Source organism: Antechinus flavipes, chromosome 6 (genome assembly GCF_016432865.1).
Source record: "Antechinus flavipes isolate AdamAnt ecotype Samford, QLD, Australia chromosome 6, AdamAnt_v2, whole genome shotgun sequence".
In the NCBI taxonomy this organism is placed as follows: Eukaryota; Metazoa; Chordata; class Mammalia; order Dasyuromorphia; family Dasyuridae; genus Antechinus; species Antechinus flavipes.
Genome location: NC_067403.1, coordinates 217,066,882 through 217,087,891, shown reverse-complemented (window position 1 = coordinate 217,087,891; position 21,010 = coordinate 217,066,882). Strand labels below are relative to the sequence as shown.

General features: G+C 34.3%; 1 protein-coding gene across 1 annotated transcript in view; it reads right to left on the bottom strand.

Moving 5' to 3' along the window:
- NELL1 (neural EGFL like 1) overlaps positions 1-21,010 on the bottom strand; it is an 870,390-nt gene that overhangs the window by 302,884 nt on the left and 546,496 nt on the right. Inside the window, exon 14 of the mRNA XM_051966758.1 lies at positions 6,404-6,526. Within this exon, the coding sequence (XP_051822718.1) occupies positions 6,404-6,526 (123 nt within the window). The remainder of the gene's footprint in view (positions 1-6,403; positions 6,527-21,010) is intronic.

Below are 21,010 nucleotides of genomic sequence, written 5' to 3'. Positions count from 1 at the left end.
CTATTTATTTTCTACATAAATCTATCAATTCTTACTTTCCTAAATTCTATTCATTTCTTTGACTTCTTTTTTTTTTATTTATTTTTTGGTTAGATTTATCTAGCTCGGAAAGGGGAAGTTTGAGGTCCTCTCACCAGAACAGTGCTAGTATCTATTTTTCCTGCAATTCATTTAACTATTCCTTAAAAAAGTTAGATGCTCTACCATTTGATGCATACGCGTTTAGGATTGATATTATTTCATTGTCTATGTTTCCTTTTAGCAAGATGTAGTTTCCTTATTTATTCTTTTTAATTAAGTCTACTATTTTTTTGCTTTTGCTTATTCTGAAAACATGATAATTATTCCTTTTTTTTTTTTTTTTTGCTTACTTTAAGTGATGCAGAATAGATTCCCCTCCAGCTCCTTATTTTAATTCTGTATGTGTCTCTGTTTCACATATGTTTCTTGTAAACAACATATTGTTGGATTCTGCTTTTTAATCCATTTTGTCATCCACTTCTATTTCATGAGTGAATTCACTAAGGACATTTCTTGAGCCTAATTATCAAGCATTCAAACTGTACTGCAAAGAGTGCTGCTATGATATTTGGCCATATTATTTGAACACAAATATGCAGTTGCCTAAAAGACTATTTTACAAGGAAGTTACATAAGACAGTGATCATGCAAGGATCAGAGGAAGGCAAGACAAAGATGCTCTTAAGATCTCTCAAGATTTTGATATCAATTATCAGCTATGAGAAACACTAACATGTTTTCCAGCATGGTATGGCCCATCAAAAAAAAAATGGTACTATGCTGCATGAACAAACAGAATTGCAATACTCAAAACAAAATGTACAAATTTAAAGACATTTCCTTCCCAAATGTTCACAGCACATTTCTGCTTGTCCTATGGTAGAGCTTTATGAGCTCATGACCCTACCATATTGATGCCATTTTTATCCTCTTTGATTATGAAGAACAACAAATTAGTTCATTTCATTCACATTCAGAGTTATGGTTACTAACTATACAGTCCTCTGTCCTGTTTGTTTGTTCTTCTCTCTTTCTTGTTCCTCCTCTAAAGCCTGTTTTGCATCTGACCACTGTTTTCTTTTATCTCCCCTTATTAATTCTTTTCCCTCTCTTTTCTCTGTAGGTAAAATAGTCAATTGAATATATATATAGATATAGATATAGATATATAGATATATATCTATATCTATATATCTATATATCTATATCTATATATATGTGTGTGTGTGTGTGTGTATGTATGTATATATATACATACATACACACACACACACACACACATACACACACACACACACATATAAAAAGCTTTTCCCTGGAGGCCTCTTTTATGTGACAATTTCCCACATTTTTCCTTTGTTTTCCGCCTTCTCCCAGTACATCCTTTTTTCTTTCCTATCCACTCCTTTTAAAATCATTTCTAACATGCTTAGCTCATTCCCACACCTTTTTTTTTTTTTTTATGTAGGATCTCTCTAACTACCCTAATGATGATAAATTTTTAGAAGATACATGTATCATATTTTCAGATAGAAAAGCAAATGCTTCAATATTATTGAGTCTCGTAATTTCTCTTTTTATGCTTGTCTTGAGTCTTCTGTTTGCATGTCAAAATTTCTTTTTGGTTTTGGTCTTTTCATCAAGAATACATGACATTCCTTTATTTCATTAAACATCTATTTTTCTTCTAAAGCATTTCCCATTCAGCATTAATTTTACTAGACAGGTAACTCTTGGTTATAATTCTAGAATTTGGAATATCATATCCAAATCTTCTCCTTCCTTTAATATAGAAGCTAGCAAATCTTATGTGATCTTAACTGTGGTTCCATAATATTTGGCTTGTTTCTTTCTGTCTGCTTGAAATATTCTCTTCTTGACTTGGGAGTTCTGGTATTTGGTCATAATATGTAGAATATGGGCTGGGTCCCTGGAGGGCCTCAGGGTCAGCAGAGTCAGGATAAATTAAAGTTCTTGGTCTTTAGGGGGAGAAGTGAAGGAGACAGACAAATTGCCATGAGGCTTGCCAAAAATGTATCCTCGATTCTGGAGTCCCGAGTCATCAGCATCTCTTCTCCTAGTCCTGCAGTCAAGTCACTCTCCCTTCTCTCATTCCACCCCTCAATCCTTGCCTACAAGATCATCTTACTATCAAACATTCCACAAGCATCAAAGATAAGGAGAGCCATGACCCAAACATATGCTAATAAAGCCATTGTCTCACATCTAATAGGTAATTAGCCTTAAATGCTCTGCATTCTCAGATTCAAGTACACCTATTCAGAGTTTCATTGCTCTACAATAATATTCCTGGGAGTTTTCATTTTATGTTGCTTTCAGGAGATGATAGGTAGGTTCTTTCAATTTTTATTTTAGGTTCTAGTTTAAGAATATCAGGGAAGTTTTTCTTGATAATTTCTTAAAATATGTATCAAGTCTTCTTTTGATCATAGTTTTTAGGTATCCATTAATTCTTCAATTATCTCCCCTCAGTCTATTTTCTATGTCACTTTTTTCCAATGAGACATATCACATTTTCTCCAATTTTTCTCCTTCATTTGATTTTCTTTTATTGTTTCTTGATATCTAATGGATCATTAGGTACCACTTATCCAATTCTAATTTTTAAGGAATTGTTTTCTTCAGGGAGCTCTTTTACTTCTTTAACCATTTGGCTAATTGAATTGTGTTTTTTAAGGTATTATTTTCTTCTTGATTTTTTCTGTTTCCTTTACCAAGTTGTTAATTGTCTTTTCATAATTTTTTTCTTTAGCTTTCACTTCTTTACCCAATTTTTCCTCTATCACTTTTACTTAATTTTGAAAACAATTTTTTATTTTTTCTGAGAAACCTTGTTGGGCTCATGTACTATTCAGATTTTTTTTTTTCCTTTGAAGCGTTGCTGGTATCTGTTTTGATTTAATTGTCTTCTTCTGAGTCTGTATTTCAGGTTTTTTTGCACTGCTGTTTTCAGAGCTAGTTCTGAGGGTTTGGAAGTTTTTGATACTTCTAAGACAACGTGATCTGGAGAAAGGCTAGAAGTCATCTGATTCTGGGTTCTTAAAGGTATAGACTTGGGAGTGAACTATTTACTCTCAAAGGATTAGTCAGGATTAGAGATTATCACCACTGCAACAGAGGGCACAAGTATGTATGTATCCACCATATCAATCCACAAAGACTTTATTAAGGCATTAAAGAATTATCTAGGTGGAAGAAGCTCACATAACTTTGTTATAATGGATTCGTGTGGTATTAAAGTAATTTATTTTAGTTTCCCTTCTTTTATTTTAGCTTCTAGTCCCACATTCTACTTTAACAATTTTGTTTAGGTCTCAGATATCATCAACCTTGAGGTAAGATTTTTTTCATAGGATCAAAGCTTCTTACACATCTCTTACATTTGTTTGTGATAGATAAGATACAGGACTTAGCATATTAACTACCAACAGCCATCAATTTAGCCATAGATCATAAGCAATGGAAATGGCATGGAGAGATAATCCCCAACCCCCATTACTCAATATTGTCAGAATATGTTGTTCCAAAGCCAAACATTTTTAATACAAAAAGTAGCAGAGGGGGAATAGTTCAAATAAAAGATTTCACTTCTCACCATTTAACTCCAACCCCACATATGATAGCCAAAATCTGAATATTTAGAATAACTAGGATAATTGCTGGGGGGGTCAGTGACAAAAGGTAAGCATAGAGTGAGAGAGACCTGAATTTGAATCTTGAATCAGATATTTAGCAGATATAAGACAATGTGACATTACTTAAACATTATTTGCCTCAGTTTTCCCAAATATAAAATAAACATAATTGTCTCTACCCCCTAGGATTGTAATGACTGTCAAATGAGATAGTGTTTTCAAAATGTTTATCATTGTGCCAGTTACTCTGTAGGCACTATACAAATATTATTATTATTAAGTTACTGAATCAAATTTCTAGTTTTCACCTATATGTGAGATCATGGAAAAAAAAGCCCAACTCATAATTACATACTTATATAGAGTGAGAAAGACTTCAAAATCTATTGAATCTAATCAGTATCTTTAAAAAAAAAATTCCTTTTACAGCAGACTGAAGGTCTCTAATAAACACAGGACCATTGCCTTCTAAAGAATTGTAATTACACTTAAGAAATGTGAGTATGTGTGTGTGTGCATGTGCCTGTGTTTTGTATTTGATTTTAAATTTTCCTCTATTTGCTCTAACTTCTGGCTTTTGAGCCCAAGTAAAAAAAAAAAAAATACATATTACATGACATCTCAATGACTTTAAAGACAACTCCTCTACATCCCTTCCAAGTTTTCTTTTCCAGGTCCTTCAACCATCTTTCATATGGCAAAATTTTGAGGCCCTACACCAACAGGATGCTTTCCAAATTATCAATATATTTCAAATGTGATCCTATCACAAAAGCACAATCTTCCTTTTATTTTTTAAAAAGGTAAGATTATATTAACTTTTTTTTTGGCTGCCATACCATTTCATGGAGAAACATCTTAAACCCCTTGCTCCACTAAAATATTTTGTGTACATATTAAGTATGAAGATCAGGAAATCTTATTTTTTTTCTTTTATTCCTCCTTTATTTAAATTCTGATAAATTCTGTAAAGTTATGGGCCTAGACAAAATAATTTCTAAAGTCACTTACAATTTTACTAATTCTTCTCTATTTTTTCCCTTCATTTTTACAAGGATATAGGTCCTTTATAGATAGAAACAATTAAGAAAAATCCATATAATAGAATCCATCCAAATTATTGCTGTTTTAAGTATTTATGCTTAATGTTACATGTGTTAATAACATTGATAATATTTCATAAGTTGAGATTAGTATATTTTGCTTTTGTCCAGAAGTAGGAATTTCTCTATATAAAACTGTATAATAATTATATTTGGATGGAGAAAAATAAAAAAAAAATGAATGGAAAAAAGGGAAAAGGCAAAGGGAAGAAATTAATAGAAGGAAAAGAAGAAAGGAGAAAATTAAGGAGAAAAAAGAAGAAAAGACACAAAAAGCAATACCAAATACTTAAGTTCAACTTGATTGAATAAGAATCCCTACAAGAAAATCTATTTCACAATTCATAAAATTCACAAGGCAAAATCACTTCAGTTTAGAATCACAGGGCTTCAAGACCTTTTTTGAACTAATACATTTCACAGTCGGTTTTGAAAATTCCACTGAGATAAGGGTGATACATATCATAACGCTATTAGAGAAACCGGCAAATATGAACTCACCAAAACTAAGCAATTAATATTATTTTGTATGGAGGCATAATTTCAGAAAATGCATTAAAAGTAAATCCCCATGCTACTACTCAATGCAAGAGCATTAGCATGCAGCCCTGTTAACAGCCTGCTTCTCTGTGGAAATATATTTCCTTTTCCCTTTTCATGAAATACCTTCGGCTTGCTCTGAAATGCTAAGCTCCAAGCTTCTAAATGGTTCAACTACTTTCAGACCCTAATAGTAGATAGAAATTAGAGCAGCTTTACTATATTGTTTCTCTGTTTGTGATCCATTGACATTATTCACTTATGCCTTATGTTGAAAAAAAAAAAAAAGATACTAACATTAGATATTAGGAGCAGCACCACAAATTCATCTCAAAGAAAAATGCTAGTTAAAGGATGGGGGAGTTTGGATGTTGTCAACCAGGGGTTGTTCCCCCTTCCCAGGAAGTATAAAAATGAATACAGAAAATTTTATTTTTTTTAAAGTAATACCAATTGAGGAAGTTTTCTTTTCTTTTCTTTTCTTTTTCTTTTTCTTTTCTTTCTTTCTTTCTTTCTTTTTTTTTTTTTTTTTTTTTTGGTGCACCCATAAAGAACCATATCAAATCTTACTTTTCATTTCTTTTGTGCAGATGAATGATCAATTGTGAAATTTCCTTTTAAATAATCAGTGTCAAAAGACTTACTGAAAGTTAACACATCTGGGAAACAATAAACATTCTTGACACAGCTGATACAAGGCAAGTACTGATATCTAGAAGTCCTAGTTTCAAATTCTGCCTGGGATATATACTATACGATATGGGTATTGATGCCATAGACAAAAATCTATTACTGTTACAAACAGGATGCTGAGCTGCAACCTGATATTTTCATACTGGGGGTCCCACATACCTCTGAGATCGAAGGTTTGGAGGTAAACAGTAGGGCTTTTTTTCCAATGGAAATATAGAAAGGACAACTCAATTGCCTTCTTCACTTCCATAAATGTATAAAATGTCAAATAATAAAACAAGCTAAAACCATGAGAGAACCTGGCTATCAGAAGTGACAAGAATCTGGACCCTGAGATCCACATTAATCAAACGCATAGCTCTGATAAAATTGCCCAAACAGTGGACCTACCTCGGCAGATGGTTCCATTGCCCACATAGCCAGGCTTGCAGGTGCAGCTGTGTCCCCTGACAGTATTAGTGCAGATTGCATTGTCATCACAGGTGTGCTGGCCGCTACCACATTCATCATGTTCTAGGAGAAGAAAGGAAAAGAGACGATGGACTGCTTTTGAGTAAGAAGTAGGCAACGGTCACGTGAATAAGATTAATGAAAATAAATCTTTGCCAAGGTCCATTTGCACATATTTCAGTAAGACTACAGAATCAACAACCCCTCTCCCCCAAATGGCATGAATACATAGATAATTCCCACTGTTAGACTACCATATTATCCCACCTGGTCTACTCATAGTCTGAATAATATCATTTGTTTCAACCACGGAGTATAAAGGGAGAAAGGAGGTCACAGATTGTCCACCTACCATAAAAGGTTATTCTCCAAATACTACTCATGAATCCCTTTTTCATAATCCTGGCCAAAGGGAATCATGATAAGCACTGGGCTGTGACTTATGGACTTGGAGTATGATATACTGCCAAAACTTCATTTTAGAATCCATCAGCAGCTCAACCCTAATTTTCAATATAATCCATTTTCATAGGATTTAGCATTCAACCTCTGGGTTGATGCCTGGGAAGCAATAATATGCTAACAATCATAACATTAAATATTTAAATACTCCATCATTCAGAATCTACAGTACTAAGGATGGGGTCGGATGGAACAATTTTTAAAAATGCCAGAGAAACTTGTAGAATTCAAAATCAGAAACATGTAAAAAGAGCAGTCTCAGCCAAATACTGATTCCTCTGTTCTGAAAATATCTGAAATAATAAATCCTTAAATGGGTGTTTCATAGTATAAGTTTGTATAGCACTGGGGATAAATTAGCTTCTTTTTCAAACCTTTAACACTGAAAGCAAACATGGTGGCTTGCACAGCATGAACATACGAGCTAACACAATAGGGATATAAATTTTGGACAATGAACCATCTAAAATTTTATTTCTTAAAATTTAAGAAGAAAAATAGATGAAAGAGAGACAGAAAGAGAGATGGAGAAAAAAATAGATGGGCAACCAGTTAAAGTGGAACTTGGAGGGAATTTAGTTAAGTAATCAGTGGGGAGTGGGAAGACACAGGCGACATTTTTTGGTGTCAGTTGAGTGGGTTTAGGTAGTCCTGCCAGCAGAAGTTGGCTCATGGCCCAGAGAGTCTGACAGAAGCTGTTTAGTACAATTTAATTAACTTGCATTGAGCACCAGATGTGTTCTTGGCCCTAAGAATACAGGGACAACAACAAAACAATCCCTGCTCTCAAGGAGCTTATATTTTACAGCAATACAAATTGTGTTTCACAACTCCAGAGGATAAAGAAGTACAGAGAGGATGGTTATCAGGGAAGCAGACCTTTCATATAAGTGTTCTAGGATAAAACCCACATTAAAACTCTGTGAAAGGGAAGCAAAATATTTTAGTAATGAAGAGTCAAATTTTTAACTAAAACCCCCAAAATAATTGCATTCATTGCAATAGGAAGAAAAATTATATATACTCTATTAGGTGAATGGACTAAAACCCTTTGGAATAACCCTCTGGATGATTGGATGATTTCAGAGAGGCCTGGAGAGAGACTACTGAAGTGAATAGAAACAGGAAAACATTGTACACAGCAACAAGAAGATTATTTGATGATCAACTGTGATGGATGTGGTGCTTTTCAAGAATGAAGTGATTCAGGTCAGTTCCAATGGCCTTGTGAAGTAATCATCTACACCCAGAAAGAGGATTGTGGGGACTGAATATTTTCACTTTTTGTTGTTGTTCGCTTGCATTTTGTTTATTTTCTCATTTTTTTCCTTTTGATCTGATTTTTTTTTTTTGCACAGCGTGATAATTGTAGAAATACATGAAAAATTATACATGTTTAACATATAATGGATTACTTGTCATCTAATAGCAAGGGTGGGAGAAAAGAAGGGAAAAAATTAGGAACACAAGATTTTTCAATAGTGAATGTTGAAAACTATCTACAATATGTTTTGAAAATAAAAAGCTTTAATAAAAAAGGCATAACCCTCTGCTTCATTATCTTTTATTTTAAACATTCCTATAGAACTAATAATAAAAAAGATTAAATCAATGACATTTAGTTTGATAATATACTATATGTCTGATAAAAGCAAACCCCTCCTTTGCAGATAAGTATCAAGATAATGCTACTGGTGGACTACTGGTGTAGTTAATGGATTGTAAACACAATAAGAATCTAGCATTGTGATGGGCCAAGCTAAAGAACTAAGCTATGTAAAGGGCTACTGTAAGAGAGGCTTAATTATCAGAACAAGGATTCTAGGATCAACCAGTTTTAAGTCTGGAGCTGGAAGGAACTGAGGGCTCCTCCATTCTAACCCATTCTACAAATAGAAGAGTGAGAGCCTGGCTTAGAGTGGTGTAAGTAGTTTCAGATATGGAATTTGACCAAGGGCTCCTGATTTCAGAAAACTGGTCAAAGGGATTGGGAAAGTTTTATCTGGAGAAGAAAACAAAGGCATTTTTTTTTTTTTTTTTTTTTTTTGCATATAAGAATGGTTGCCACATCGAGAAGAGACTAGATCAGTTACTTATACCCAGAAAACAAAAAACAAATTGGATAGAAATTACAAAGAATTCAATCTGGGCTTAATGTGATGGTAGATGGGCTACTGGGAGTTGATTTCTAAGGACGGATAGACTGACTTGAAAGATCAGAGGTTTGCTCTCCCTAGAGTTCTACAGGCTGAGATTAGAAAGCTATTTTTCAAATGCGTTGTATAAAGATTCTAGTTCATATTGAGATTAAACTAACTGAAATCTGAGGTCTCTTCAGAAACACAGATTCTTTGATTTTGTGAAATGTCACCATCTCAGGATCAAAGCAAAGCTGTTTCAGGCAAAAAAAAAAAAAAAAAAAAAGAATGTCAACTCAGGGTGAGAGGACAGTGGGTGAAAGTGAGCACACATACCCATAGTTTCTGACAAAGTCATTTTTTGGCATTGAGAACTTCCAGATCAGAGGGTTTTGAGCTCAGGGAAAATAGAGAGTAATAAAATATGAGAGGTGGAAAGCATCCCTTCTTTGACTGATTTGTATCACTGAGACCTTTGAAGGCAAGTCAGAAAAACCAGCTGAACCAAAGATAAATGAGATAATAATGATGTTAGAGAAACAGAAAAAAAAAATGTGGCCATGCAAAAGGTACAAGAAAGGACGGAGAAAGGAAAGGAGACTGAGAGAATCATAAATTTACATGTGAGAGGCACCTAACAAGTTCAATTCTTTCGTTTTGGAGGTGAGAAAATTAAAGCACAGAAAAGTTAAATAACTTATCCAGAGACATAAAACTGAACACAGTTAAATCAACATTTCAATCCAAGTCCTCCTCACCCTGAGTTAAACAAGCTATGCTCTATGCCATCCTGCCTCTCAAAGAGAGAAAGAGGTTTGTTGGGATGATCACAACTTAGTAAAAAGCTAAATATAAACCAGCAATATAGTGTTGTGACTAAAGGTAAAAGGGTGGCTTCATCCATTCATCCATTCATTCATCAAGTAATTATGAAGCATTTATATTCAAGAGGAAAGGCAGATGGTTTAGTGAATAGTCAGCCTTGAAGCCTGACATTAGTTCATGTCCTAGCTCCAACCAATACTGAAAATCATTTAATATTTCAATAATCTAAGTAAGTCTCCAACATTACAAGTTATAGAGCAGCTGATGATTTCAGTCAGTCAGAAATCCTTTTAAATGCCCCTACTTTAATAGCAGGTACTATATTAAATGCTACAGATACAAAGAAAGGCAAAAAACAGTTGCTGTTCTTTATGAGCTCATGGGCTAATGCAGGAGGCAAGATGTAAACAGGAAGAGGTAAGAAAGGAGAGTTCTCCACACATGGGGAATAACATCTGATGGACCACACCAGATGTAGAGAATCTTCTCCATTAAGACCTACTTGAAACATCCAACATTATTGGAGTAACATCTTTGTTAGACATCTATCTTGATGATACTCAGGGTTTTTGAAGAGAAAAACAGAATTGTACTTTTGAAGGAATATAAAATAAGTTAAATATACATGGAAAAGATTTGGAGAGAGCCTCTGCTCTACCATTAAATGCTGTCTTGTAATCAGCAAACAATAAAAATTGTATCTTGCATTAAATGATTGATCATTGATAGAGGAATAATAATGAGCATAGTAGATTCAGATTTTTACATTTAATTAGGTCATCAACCTAGAGTCAAGGGTGAAATTAACATAAATTCAAAGAAAACTGAAAGATAAGAAGATATGTTTTGTGATTAATTGTAAAGTTTCCCCTTAGCATGTTCAAATGGGCCATCAGTGCCTAAATGTGGGAAATATAGAAATGAAAAGATGACAAACTCATCTTCGGTTAATTGTATAAATTCCCAAGATGTGGTTTGCTGTAGAACATTTTTTGAGATAAATGTGCTTTATTTTTGTTAGGGGACAATCTATCATTTAACTTGAACATAATATTAACATATGTTTCATATAATATAATTTCAAACAGACTTTTTAATCCTTCTAAACATATTTTGTAGATTTTTAGGTATAAATGGATGTGACATTTGGTCAAAGGTTCTGATTTCTAAATCTATATCAGTATATCATTTATGTCATGTATAATCATCTTTATATCTTCATAGAATATATTTATATTAATGATCTCAGCATTCTTGCTCTTTCTTCTTCAGGAAAAAGTTATTGTCCCAATGTGGAAATACATGTCATAATGCTGAAGATAGAACCTTACAGAAAGAGTGGATAATTTATTGCAGTTTTCCATCTTTTTGTTTTCTTCTTTCTGCTGCCACATATAAATGCTTTTAGGATGATGAGAGTCATTTAGGTCACACTTTCCCCAAACTTATTGTCCAATCTTTTATATCACAATGCTGTCAGTTGGCTTCTTTTATCCTCTTCTGGGGTGTATGACAAATGACTTTGCATTAAAATCTGACATTGCCCTTAGCAGCCATTTCTCTCTACTTGGCAAGAAGATCATGTGTTTTCTAGCTAAGATAATTTCTGTGCTCTTTTGGCCTCCTTTAATAATAATAGCTAGCATTTATATAGTTCATTCTATGTGCCAGGCAATGTGACAAGTGCTTTACAAATACTGTCCCACTTGGTATTCACAGTAATTCTGAGAGATTGGGTTATTATTAACCCCATTTTACTGTTGAATAATTTAAGGCAAACAGAAATTTAGTGGTTTGTCACACAATGACAATGTCACATAGCTAATTAGTATCTGAATCTGAATTTGAATCCAGCTCTTCCTGAATTCAAATCTAGCATCCTTTCCACTTCCTTTTGTGGCTTTTCTATAACATTGGTTAAATTTTTGCCCTGATTGGTAAAACTGAGTTTGCCATCTTTTCTTTTCTGTATTTCCCACATTTAGGCACTGAAGGCCCATTTAAACATACTAAGGGGAAACTTTTCAATTAATCACAAAACACACCTTATCTTTCACTTTTCTTTGAATTTATGTTAATTTAGGCTGTTGACCTACACATAAAAATATGAACCTACTAAGCTTATTATTCCTATATCAATGATCAATCATTTAATTTCCGTAAAAATAGACCTTTTGTGTGCTGTGTGGGTGAGTGTGATGTTGAGACAGATTCACAGTTTCTTGTATCCTTGGATTAGTTTCAAAATAAAGTATCTATGATATGCAGTCATGAAGCTTCTGAGTATATTATGGTCTTTAGCATCATTTATATATTCCAACATATTTTCACCATCTTCATTTGGTCTACTTTGGTATTAGTGTCACCAAATCTAAAAACTTATATTAACTTGGTGTGGAAAATACTGTTTATTTCTTTTATGGGCTTTTTTCAATTAGTAAGCAGATCATTTCTTAATTTCTATATCCTTTAGAATAGATATTGGTACATAGACTATAATTATCATTAGACTGTTTTCCTAGCCCTTCATACTAATCAGGAGTATTATATTATGAGCAAATAATGATGGTGAACCTTTATTCTGATAGCCCATCACTGAATTAGAATTCCAATATCATTATGTGTACATTCACTCAGGCAATTCACTTCAATTTAACCTCAGAGCTAGACACTCAACATAGCTTCAGTGCTTAAGATGTTCAGTAAACATCAGATACACCACTGTTGCTTCCCAGCTGCCTTCCCAACAGAATAGCAATCAATACGATATAGACAACATGGAAAGACAATAATCTAGGTTGTTCCAGCAGTCACAATCATACTTCTGCCCATGAATTACCTTCATCCATCTAAAGAAGAAATTCATCAAAAAAGGACTTTATAAGGGCATATAACTAACTGCCATTGTGTATAGAGTACCAATCCTGGACTCCAAAGGACCTGAGTTCAAATCCAACTTCAGATACTTACTAGCTGTGTGGTTCTCGGCAAATCACTTAACTCTGATGGTGGGAAAAAATGGCTTTATAGCTAACATACCAAAAACCAGGAAACATAATCACATGTATACTTCCTTTTTATTATCTTGGTTGAATCCTCCAGCATCTGTGGAAATGATGACAAACATCCACTTATCCCTTCTGTCACCCTTGCTCTACTGGGTCACTTTTCCCCCCACATAATAAATACAAGTATATATCTTAATTGCCCTTTTCTACTACCCCCTCTCCCAACACAAAACCAGACCAGAATTCCCTTAAAGCAACGACTGTGTCTTCTGTAGTTTTGTGTTTCCTTTGATATCATCACACAAAGGTGTGGGGTTGAAGGAGAAAGGGATAGAACAGGGCAGTACATTATTTCTGAGATAGCAAGAATCTTAAAGGTTTAAATTCTTTATTTTATAGATGAGTAGACTGATCCCAAGGTTGACTGATTTGCCTAAGGTAATAGAGTAGTTCAATTTGTGTTTGTCCCTATATTATGCTATAGGACACACTCGATTAGGAATGAATGAATGGATAAATACAAACTCTGGAAAAAATGTGTTAATACCACTGAAGTACTTCTTCAATTCTAAGTAGGCCTGTCTTTGTTAAATTTACTTTGGGGTTCTCCTACACAGTTCTGCTAATCAATTCCAAGAGTAAACTACAAAGATACCCCAAAATATGTTATTTTCTTGTTTCCATATTCAAATGCCTTGATAAATACTACACTAGGTGAATTTCTGAATGAGACAGCAATCTATTTTAAATGAGCCCATAGGAACCATTAAAGATAACCAATAAGAAAGAAAGGGCATGTTTCCAAGGATCCAGAGCAATACTTTAAACATTACACACCTTTTAAAAAAAGAAGACTGACAGCATGAAGCTTTTCCAACTGTACGCAGGCCTGAGCACATCAAAAAGAATTCATTTTTAATAGTTCCTTACATTCCAATATCCCGGAGCTAGTCAGAACACAGACATGTATGACTGTCTCCTTCTTTCTTTCCACTCACTTGTCCTAAAAAAATTGAATCAATCTGGTCAACAGGGAAGCCAGTACTAATTGCCATTTTCTTGGGAACCAACCGTTTTCTTAAGTGGTCCATCCAGAGCTCTGTAGAACTGCCTGAAACTGTGACTCCCACTAGCTACAGAGATGAAGTATCTCTGGGCTGAGATGCCTTGCTAATGAATGACTTCCTGCATTGCTAGATCATATCACAGTGCTAGGTCTCAAACGCAGTATTATCTTATTTGATTTTTACAACATTCCTCTGACGTCAGCAGGAAAGGGATTTTAATTCTCTCACTGCAAAATAATAATAATAATAATTGCAAAGAATCATCATTTTGAAAACTGAGAGGGGCCTTAGAGATTACCTGCTCACAGGATTACAGATTTAGAGTTGGAATGAACCTTGTAGATAAGTGATGTCAACTTCAAAAAGAAACTGGAGGCCAATAATCCATACATAAGGACCCCTCTGAGCCTCGTTGACTTAGTTTTAAAAGGTAATATTACCTCTGCTTTATTATATTTTTATTTTTGTTACATATTTCCCTATTACATTTTAATCTGATAGAGGTGACACTTGGGAGTGTTGCATCCTCACGAAGCCTGTGTGCTTTATTAACACTTTTGTTGCAGATCATTTAATCCAATGCCTCATTTTTCAGGTAAGGAACATGAGAAAAAGAAAGATTACATGATTTGCTGAGTCAACTGAATTAAAACTTTGACTATCTGACAACCAAGAATAATGAGAATAAAAATGAACATTATATTTTAGACATATATTTTTAAATTTTATTTTATTTATTGAATATTTTCCTCCATTACATTTATTTATTTTTCATAATTATAACTTTTTATTGATAGAACCCATGCCTGGGTCATTTTTTACAACATTATCCCTTACACTCACTTCTGTTCTGACTTGTCCCCTCCCTGCCTCCACCCCCTCCCTTAGATGGCAAGCAGTCTTATACATGTCAAATATAGACATTATATTTTAAGAAATCATAAAACTGCTCTGATCTCTTTTAATCAGAAGGAAAAGTGGGTATAAGAAGACTCTGTCAGTCACTCTCTGAAAGAATCCACAAAATGAATATTCCTAGGAACATCAAAGCTAAAATCCAGGATTTACAGATTAGGGATAATAACACTTCCAGCAGTCAGAAAGAAAGAATTCAAGTATCATGGAATGTCAGGCAGACCTATATATCATTTATCAGTGTAGAGTGGAGCAGAGTAGAAAATTTGGAATATGATATTCCAGAAGGAAAATAATGTAGGCTTAAATACTATTACTTAGCAAAACTGAATATAATATAATGGGGAGAAAAATGGATCTTTAATGAAAAATAACTTCCAAGCATTCCTGATATAAAGAGCAGAGCCACTTAGAAAATTTGAAACCAAGACAGAAATCAAGAGAAACATTAAAAGGTAAAAAATAAATTACTCATAAAAAACTAAACAAAGAAAAACTACTTATCATTTAATATGAAGACATGATACATGTATCTTCTCTGAACACTATCATCAGGGATCTCAGAAAGAATTTAATGAGAAAAGATTTGGGAAGCATTTTATTAAGTCACAACAATCTCAAAAGAATAGAAATGTAAGAGAACATCATTTACCAGAGGATGTGAGAGAAAGATAAAGGTAAATTATCTCATATGATGATATGAGTAAATATCAATACAAATAAGAAAAAATGTGGGAAGAGAGAGCAACACTAGAATCTCATGCAAACTGGTCAAAGGAAAGAACATACACAAATTACAGGGCAAAAAAGTACTCCATGAAGAACTAGGAGAGAGAAGGAAATTTGTGGGAGAGAAGATGAAGGGAAGAATTAATCCTAAGAAAATAAAAACCCTTTAAGAATATATTAAATGTATATGTAGATATTTTTGTAATGGCACAAATTAGAAACTGAAAGAATGTACATAAATTGAGAAATTGCTGCCCCCCCCCCAAACACAGTATAAATAAATAAATAAATAAATAAAGCCCCACAGTAATATACTACTCTCCCAGGTATGAGACAAAACAGCAGGACATGAGCCAGGGCACCTGATGAATAGCCAAGAGAGGAGGGATAAGTTGCCATCATTTGCAGGGGCAGATGCCTTTAGCTCCTCTGGTGTTCCCAGACATTGCTACAGTATCATAATCTAGGCTCAATGCCAGTACACTGGATAACATCAACTAAATGAAACTATTAGCTGTAAAGAAATGTTAAACAACAGTGGGGAGGTCTCATCCTTTGCTTCTGGCATGTCTACTCTCCAGAACCACTTTCTTGGGCTATGTTGAAAGACAGAACAGCCTAGTTTTGGTCCTAGCTATTCAGTCCAATATAGCTTAGACTGCAGAGTATGGTCAACTGCTCCAATAGCAACCACATAATCAGTGGAGCAACTATTGCAGGTGAAAATCTATCATCCAGGAGTGTACATTCAGAGTGTTGCCTAAATGGATACCATATCTATGATGCGACATCCCATAGTCATCAGGATGAGCCCACATAAGCAAGGGAGCTTATTCAGCAGAACACAACTTGAGCAAAAAAAAAAAAAAATCAAGAAATAATAAAAGACCTAGACAGAAAATTTTGGGTTCAAATTTCCCTTTTGATGTTTATTATCCATGTGGCTTTGGGCAAATACTTAATTTCCCTATTCCTTAGGGATTGAATTAGATGGCCCCTGAAATTGCTTCCATCTCTGGATCTATTATCTTTTTAATTGACGAAAGAGAGAAACATTTGGTTGAATCTTAGTCCAAATTCCTTCCTCACATCTTGAAAAGAACTGAATAGGCAGTTTCCTTATCAACGCTATACACTACATTGTCATTACTTTCCAAAGGCATAAAAGGAAAAAAAAAAAAAAAACCTTAGAGATAACTATACAGAATCATAGCTTCAATGGAATAACTGCTTAGGGAACTTTAAATAGTGTTTTTTTTTCTGAAATAAAAATTAATAAATGTCTTTCCACACTGCATATATACAGGATGAAATCCAACTGACAACTTAACCAATTAAAACCAAAGCCAAATTGCTACTGAGGACCATGAGGTATTGTGGTCCTATGGACCATTAGGCAATAGTAGCAAAGAAGAATGAGCACTGGCTTGGGCAACACATGGCCTGTTGCCCAAATCCCAGCTCTCAAGTCAATAAATCAATAAATATTATTAAGTCAGCCACTGCTATAAAGCTGAGAATATGAAGAAAGCTAAGAGATAGTTCCTGCTTTCAAGTAATTCACAGTCTAATGGGAGACAAAGTATACAAACAACTATATACAAATAAGCAAAGCTCATGATAAATTGGAAAAAATCAGTGGAGGGAAGGCATTAGAATTAAGGAGGACCTCTGTTTCTTAATATCTATGTGACTTTGGGCAAGAAATTTACTCTCTATTTTTTTTTCAGTTCCTTCATCATAAATGAGGGTTTGGACTAAGACCAAGGGTTTCTTGGCCTCTGTTTCTGTTGTATGAGAATATTTGTTGAGCACTTAGCCCAGTGCTTCTTCCCTTTCCATCTCCCTTTATCAATTTCTTTGGAATTCTATGCAGAACAATACTTTCGTTCATTGTTAATTTATAATTGAAGAAAATCCTAAATTTCAGTTAGTTAAAAAAATGTGTCGTGTGTGTGTGTGTGTGTGTGTGTGTGTGTGTGTGTGTGTGTGTACATATCATCCAAGTTTAGAAATCCCTGGAAATCTATCTACATAAAGAATCTCTAGACTAGTTGAATTTCTAAGCTCATTTGTATCTGTAACTTTCTATATTATATGTTCTATTTATGTGTTAGGCAAATTGCTCAAACTAGAAAGGCTGTCCCTGAATTTGACATTCAGGTCTGGGTGATGTCAAATAGGGAAGAAATAAATGTTATTGAAAATTATACCAAAAAAGCCAGTGTGATTTTTTTTTGGGGGGGGGAGGGAGAAGGGAAAGTACTTTGGTACCATCATGGAAATTAATGGAGACTTGAACAGAGAAAGGTCAGAGTGACGGTCGTCTTGTACCTTCTGCCTAGTCATTTATGTGAGATAGAACAGTGAGGGAGGACACCCTGTTCCTCATCAGAGAGGTTTATAAGCATTTTGCAAAGAATAAGGGGAGAGTTGTGGAAAATTGCAGTTCCTTTGAGCTTGACTTGGGAAAGGAAATCTCTAAACAATCCTTGTTGAGCCAGAGTGGAGAATGTCTCTCCAGCATGCTGTATAAACCTGTGAGATCATTTGGTCTGGACCTGCCAAAGCAACTGCAGGAGAAAGGATGAGCTGAGAACTAGCTACAACGGCCTCCCACTGCTTGAGTTTTGTAAGTTGATAATTTTATGTGGCCTGTGAATGTTATAAATATCCAAATGGCCCTTGGCAGAAAAAAAGTTCCTCACCCCTGCTGTAGAGCAACCATTGATATACACACTGGATATCACATCAAAGGAAATCAAGTGTTGGTTATCAAATCAACTTCCTATCTGGATCATTAGAACAAAAAGATTACTTTGTTTAGAGGGAGGCAATCAAGACTGAATGATTTGTCCAGAGTCACACAGCTAGTGTTTGAGGTAGAATTTGAACTTAGACCTTCCTGACTTCAGGGCTCTATCTACTGCACCACCTAGTTGCCCCCAAGATTTTTATGTTCTGACTTTAGTAAGTCAGGTGTGGATGAAGGTATTGAGGGAAATTGCATTCTGGAAGAAAGGAGTGCAAATTTTGAAAGCTGACTTACTTTGAATATCATGAATATATCAATGATCTATTATTACAGTCATGTGGAAACAACCAACAATACAAATCACACACAACCCATCTCTCACTTGTTGGGTAATTCCTGAAGAATTACCTGGAATTCATAGAAGTTAAATGATTTTCCCACAATCACATAACAAATGAGGTGGAATTCTAATTCTCTCCTTCTATTCAATTTACCATAATGCTGCTCATTTGACTAATACTGTACTTGATTTGGGAAGCAAGGGCGAGATATAATGATCTGAAGACACTATTGAAAATAATTTCTTTACTTGAGAGTATAGTGAATCAAGTGTGACCCTAACAAGCAAAACAGAGAGAAAAAAGCCACAATAACCAACTAGATATAGCATGTCATCATGATAGACTTCAGAATCGATGAGGATATCCAAAATAACAAGAACAGCGATAATGGAAATTTATTGGCAATGTTGCCAACATGAGTAGATAGATGGATAGTCATAGATAATAGATACATAGTTATAGATATTGATATTTAATTACATACACATACATACACATTCTATATTGCCAACACACACATACACATACACAAATATGTGTGTCTTTAACCTGATATTGATACAGATGTAAATATATATTATGTCAGCAGCACTATCAACAAATTTCCATTATTGTTCTTATTGCTATTGTAATTATCACCATTAATAAATAATGTGTGTATCTAAAGAGAGGACTATGGGGGACTAAGTATGGATTGCAACATAGTATTTTCACTTTTTTGTTGTTTGCTTGCATTTTATTTTCTTTCTCATTCTTGTTTTTAGATATGATTTTTCTTATGTAGCATGATAATTATGAGAGTATGTGTATAGAATTGCACATGTTCAACATATATTGGATTACTTGATATCTAGGGGAGGGGTGCAGGGAAGGGAAAAAAATTGGAACACAAAGTTTTGCAAGGGTGAATGTTGAAAATATGCATATGAAACTATGCAAATATTTTGAAAATAAAAGTTTTTAAAAATAAAGAGTGGGTATATATGTAAGAGAGACTGAGACAGAGACAGACAGATGTGTTAGGTATTGTGGCTTAATTATTACAGCCAGACTTGGAACTAGAAAGAGTGGAATTCAAATCCTACTTTTGACACCTACTGGTTCTGTTACCCTCATCAAATTACTTAATCTTTTAGTATTCTTGTCTAAGCCATTCTTTTAAGACTCTAAGTCCAGAGAAGATGTTATTCTGCCTTAGTAGAGGGATTTCCCTCATTCTGGGGTGCTTTATGCCAATCAAATCACAATTCCAATTTAAATACAAAGAATGCAAAGTACCTAGAAAAGGAGGAAGATTGGACCTAGGTACTCATTTCCCCATCACCAACAAAACTATCAAGCTGGAATTATAGCTGTTCCAGTCTACAAGTGCAATGTTCTTATAGAGGTTCAGCAAAACAATCACCTACCCTGGTCTCTTCAAAAGAAAGGGAAATGGTTTCATATCACACAAAGTAAGTAAGAATCACTTAATCTAGCAATCTAAATTTCCTTTCTGCCAATGTTTATTTTACAAAAGAAAAGGGAGAAATCTTGTGAAAGTAAAGGGGTTTACATAGAACTAAATTATCTGAGGCCAAATTTGAACTCAGATCGTCTTGACTCAAGATGCAGCACTCTAAACATTCAGCTATCTAGATAGCTAAGGTATGTCTGACATTATCAAGTAATCCATTAACAAGTTGTAATTTGTCAAAAAAATAGCTGATTATGTAAGATGAATTATAGATAACTGGTAAATACGTTTATCAAAACAAGTAGCATAGTTATGTAGATTAGATTACCCTGGGCAAGGCACTTAACCCCAAATGCCTCAGCAGTAAATATATATATATAGAACAAAAGCTTTTCAGTTTGGGGAATTTCAGCTCAATCAAATAGCTCACTTAAGAAATCTATTCTCAATTTTTTTTTTTTTTGTGGGGAAAAAAAGCACTAGAAATGAAAGGGATATGTTGAAAGGCTGGCTTTTTTCCCACATGTATATAATTCTCAGGAATTCCTCCATTTAGCACTCATGGTTTCTTTTTATATTTCTTTTTTTTCCTTCTTCTTCCATTTCTTTGTTCTCTACACTCCTTTTTTCTTAGCCAATCAAAATCTAACTTTTTCTTCACGTAGCTTTAAGTGGCTTCAAGATCTCTCAGACAATTAAGAGCCACTTCTCTTTATTCATAAGTTTTGTTCAATACTATCTTGGAAGGCACCACCTCTGCCCTGGTTCTTGTTGTTTATCCTTCATTCTTGAAGACTACCATGAAACCGAGGAGGTGATGTTATGACATGCAAGTGAACTGAATTTGACTG